The sequence below is a fragment of the Anarrhichthys ocellatus genome, unplaced genomic scaffold, assembly GCF_004355925.1.
Source record: "Anarrhichthys ocellatus isolate YVR2014 unplaced genomic scaffold, GSC_Weel_1.0 scaffold2348, whole genome shotgun sequence".
Lineage (NCBI taxonomy): Eukaryota > Metazoa > Chordata > Actinopteri > Perciformes > Anarhichadidae > Anarrhichthys > Anarrhichthys ocellatus.
Window position 1 is genome coordinate 4375 of NW_022282322.1, and position 3525 is coordinate 7899.

General features: G+C 46.2%; 1 protein-coding gene across 4 annotated transcripts in view; it reads left to right on the forward strand.

Moving 5' to 3' along the window:
• LOC116378289 (FGFR1 oncogene partner-like) overlaps positions 1-3417 on the forward strand; it is a 4288-nt gene extending 871 nt beyond the window's left edge. Inside the window, exons 1-5 of one of the 4 annotated variants that reach the window (XM_031840136.1) lie at positions 1412-1836; positions 1990-2049; positions 2306-2360; positions 2916-3004; positions 3102-3417. In XM_031840136.1, the coding sequence (XP_031695996.1) occupies positions 1996-2049; positions 2306-2360; positions 2916-3004; positions 3102-3251 (348 nt within the window). In that variant the 5' untranslated portion in view covers positions 1412-1836; positions 1990-1995 and the 3' untranslated portion in view covers positions 3252-3417. Of the gene's footprint in view, positions 1-1411; positions 1837-1989; positions 2050-2305; positions 2361-2915; positions 3005-3101 lie in introns of those variants that run through there. The other 3 variants (XM_031840132.1, XM_031840133.1, XM_031840135.1) reach the window with 3 other exon arrangements.
• Positions 3418-3525: the final 108 nt, after the last annotated feature.

Sequence of the window (3525 nt, forward strand, 5' to 3'; positions counted from 1 at the left end):
GGGGGGGGGGGGCGTGGCATCAGCGGAGAGGGGCGTGGCATCATGAGTGACAGCATAACAAAGAAGGCTGAGGACCTTCCTCAACCACGTTGCCTTCAGATAACGTAGGCACCGCGAGAATTATGACTCGACACTTTCTATACTCCATATTCACGTGAATGCAGTGGAACCAGCTACTGGTTGGATTAATCTTTGGTCCCTATATCAGGTCGGACGACCGATTCGCACGTCAGGACCGCTACGGGCCTCCACCAGAGTTCCCTCTGGCTTCGTCCTGCCCAGACGTAGTTCACCATCTTTCGGGTCCTATCGCACAAACTCACGCTCCACCTCCCCGACGGTGCGGGCAAGACGGGCCGCGGTGAGGTGGGATCCCGCGGGATCCCACCTCACCCGGCACGCCGGCCCTCACTTTCATTGTTTCACTGTGTTTGCGTCACCCTCTGACTCGCGTTAGACCCCCTGACCAGGGGAGTCACAGACCCGAGTGGAATCCCCCACGGATCCGTTTACCTCTCAGCGGTTTCACACCCTCTTGAACTCTCTCTTGAACTTTCCCTTCGGGTACTTGTTGACTGTCGGTCTTGTGCCGGTATTTAGCCGTAGATGGAGCTTACCGCCCACTTTGGGCTGCATTCCCAAACAACCCGACTCCGAGAAGACCGGACCCCGGCGCCACACCGGGCAAGCGGTCTTCCGTACGCCACATTTCCCCAATCCGCCCGTCGCCTCTTCGCTCGCCGCTACTGAGGGAATCCTGGTTAGTTTATTTTCCTGCGCTTAGTAATATGCTTAAATTCAGCGGGTTGTCTGATCTGAGCTCGGAGTCGAATGGCTTTTTGTCCCGGAGGACAACGGTGTGGCTCCCCCAGTGAGGGGGAGGCTCACGTTCTCACGATCGAGTACCCAGCCGCGGCGGAGGAGGGTCCCGGCCAAAACCCACCCAAACCCCTCAGACCCGCTAGTACGCGGTCAGCACGGACACAGGGTGTCCACCGGCAGCGCGCCCCTGTGAGTGTGAAATGTCCGATATTAAAGCGAGCTTGTTGAACGGCACTATCTGGTTTATTGCTCTTATGCTGCGATTCGTGCCAAGAGTCTGAAACACAACTTTGTCACCGGCTCAATGTTTGTACTGCATTCACGTGAATATTGTGTATAGAAAGTGTTGAGTCATAATTCTCGCGGTGCCCACGATACCTGAAGGCAACGTGGTCGAGGACGGTCCTCAGCCTTCTTTGTTACACTGTCCCTAATTATGCCACGCCCCTCTCCGCTGATGCCACGCCCCCCACACCAGATCAGGGACAAAAGTCTGAAAGTGAAAATATAAGAGCTCAAATATCAAAATATATATGAAAGTGAAAAATGAAAATAAATATTTAATTCAAAACAATTCCAGAATATTTAGAATTTTTTTTTGAAAACTTTGATGCATGTTTCAATGTTTCAAATGATCAAAACTCGTGTTCTGGATTAAGCTCTATAATAAAGTAAATAACCAACACGTCAATAATTATAATACTATGATTTGATGTGTATTATTCTATATAATAAATACTTTTATCTTTAGTACTTTCAGTATACCTTGATGCTGATACTTTTGTACTTAAGTAAGATCCTGAATACAGTACTTGTACTTCAGAGTATTTCTACACTCTGGTATTAGTACTTTTACTGAGTACTTCTCTCATGAATCATCATTTCTTTTATAAATCAGAGAAACAAAACAATATGAGTTTAAACTACTGCTGACCGTCTGAATAAAGACATTTATTTATATTTATTTAGAGCTTTAAGTTTTACTTTACTGGACTGGAAGAAGTTTCTTTGAAGGTATTTTAAGAAGTATTGTGTGAGAAAACTACACTTGATGTCCGTGTGTTTGTTGTTGACCGTTAAACTGAACTGATCTGAACTGCAGACAGAAGTTCACAAAGTATGTTCCTTCTTCTTCTTCGTTGGTGGTTGGTCTGTGTCCTCCTGCAGGCAGAGATGAGGGCAGCAGTGTTCCTGGCCATGGAGGAGCAGGACCAGCTGGAGGTGAAGGTTCATGTTTCTGTTTGGAGATAAATTAAATATCACGATTGATCGTCGTTCAACAGAATCATGATGTCGTGATGATGTCTTGGTGACATCATCACGATGGGAACAAACTGACTCATTTATCTCAATAAAGTACTTTTCACGAGTGAAGAGTTTAATGTGGAACCACGTGGTGGTTCCACATTAAACTATCTGTATTCATGGTGATGTGATGAAGATCCACATCCTGATGTTTCACTTTGTTTTCTGTTTCTCTCAGAACAAGAGTCCTCTGATCAACGAGAACCTGAAGAAGTGTCTGAACAGCAGAGACGGTGAGTCCTCCTCAGATTGTTGTTTTACAGCAAACATGCAACACGTTGACTCGTTGAATCTTCTCTACATTTCTTTCATAATATGAATATTTCATGTAAAGGTGAAAGTGAACAGAATATCTGTATTCATTGATTCATGGAGAAAACAATCAATAATGAGAATGATTCTGACTTCTGGTCCCAGTAGAATCAGATCATCAGTCAAATCAAATCCTCCACATCTGATTGGACGGCTGAGAGTGGGCGGGGTCAGTGTAACGTTAACCATCAGAGTGTAAATAAAGTGTACTGACTCAGTAGAACATGTGTTTCTAGTCTCTGATCTCTGATCATGTTTCATTGTAAACAACCAATCAGAGGAGAGCTAGCAACGTTAGCAGCACCGCTAACTGCTAACCAACGGAGGTTCACTTCAGTTACACTATGATGCCTTCAGGCTCTGGTCAGTGAACACGAGTACTGGCTGAAGGTACATTATAACGTTGTTTGAAGGAGATGTTTTCACATGAATATAACACAGATATTAGAGATGAATTATGAGTCGTCTCCCTGCAGGACGTCTGGTGGCCGGTCTCATCGTGGACTTCCTGCAGGTCTTCAACCTGGACTTCAGCCTGGCCGTGTTCCAGCCGGAGATCAACTCGGTGAGTCTGAGGACCGGGAGACCAGAGTCTGAGTCAGGGTTTGGTCTCAGGGTCTGGTCTCTCTCTCACTGTCTTCTGTCCTCTGTCCTCCAAACAGCTCAACAGTCTGGACAGTCGGGACCTGGTCTGCAGAGATCTGTGTCTGTCAGAGTCCGAGGTGAACAGGAACTGTCCTCTGCTGCTGGAGCTGGTGAGGAGAGGACGACACAAACCCTCTGAGGTGAGACATGAGGACGTGAGGACGTGAAGACAAGTAGACATGTGGACATTAATCTGTCTGTCTGTGTTGTGATCTGGTCAGTAGGGATAGAATAGTTACAGCTTTGGTTTCCTGTTGATCTCACTGTGTTTACTGTTGAAGCTCAGAGTCACAGTACTACTACTACTACTGCTACCACTACTAGCACTACTACTACTACTATTACTGCTACCTCTACTAGTACTAGTACTGCTACTATTACTGCTACCACTACCAGTACTACTACTGCTACCACTACTAGTACTACTACTACTACTACTAC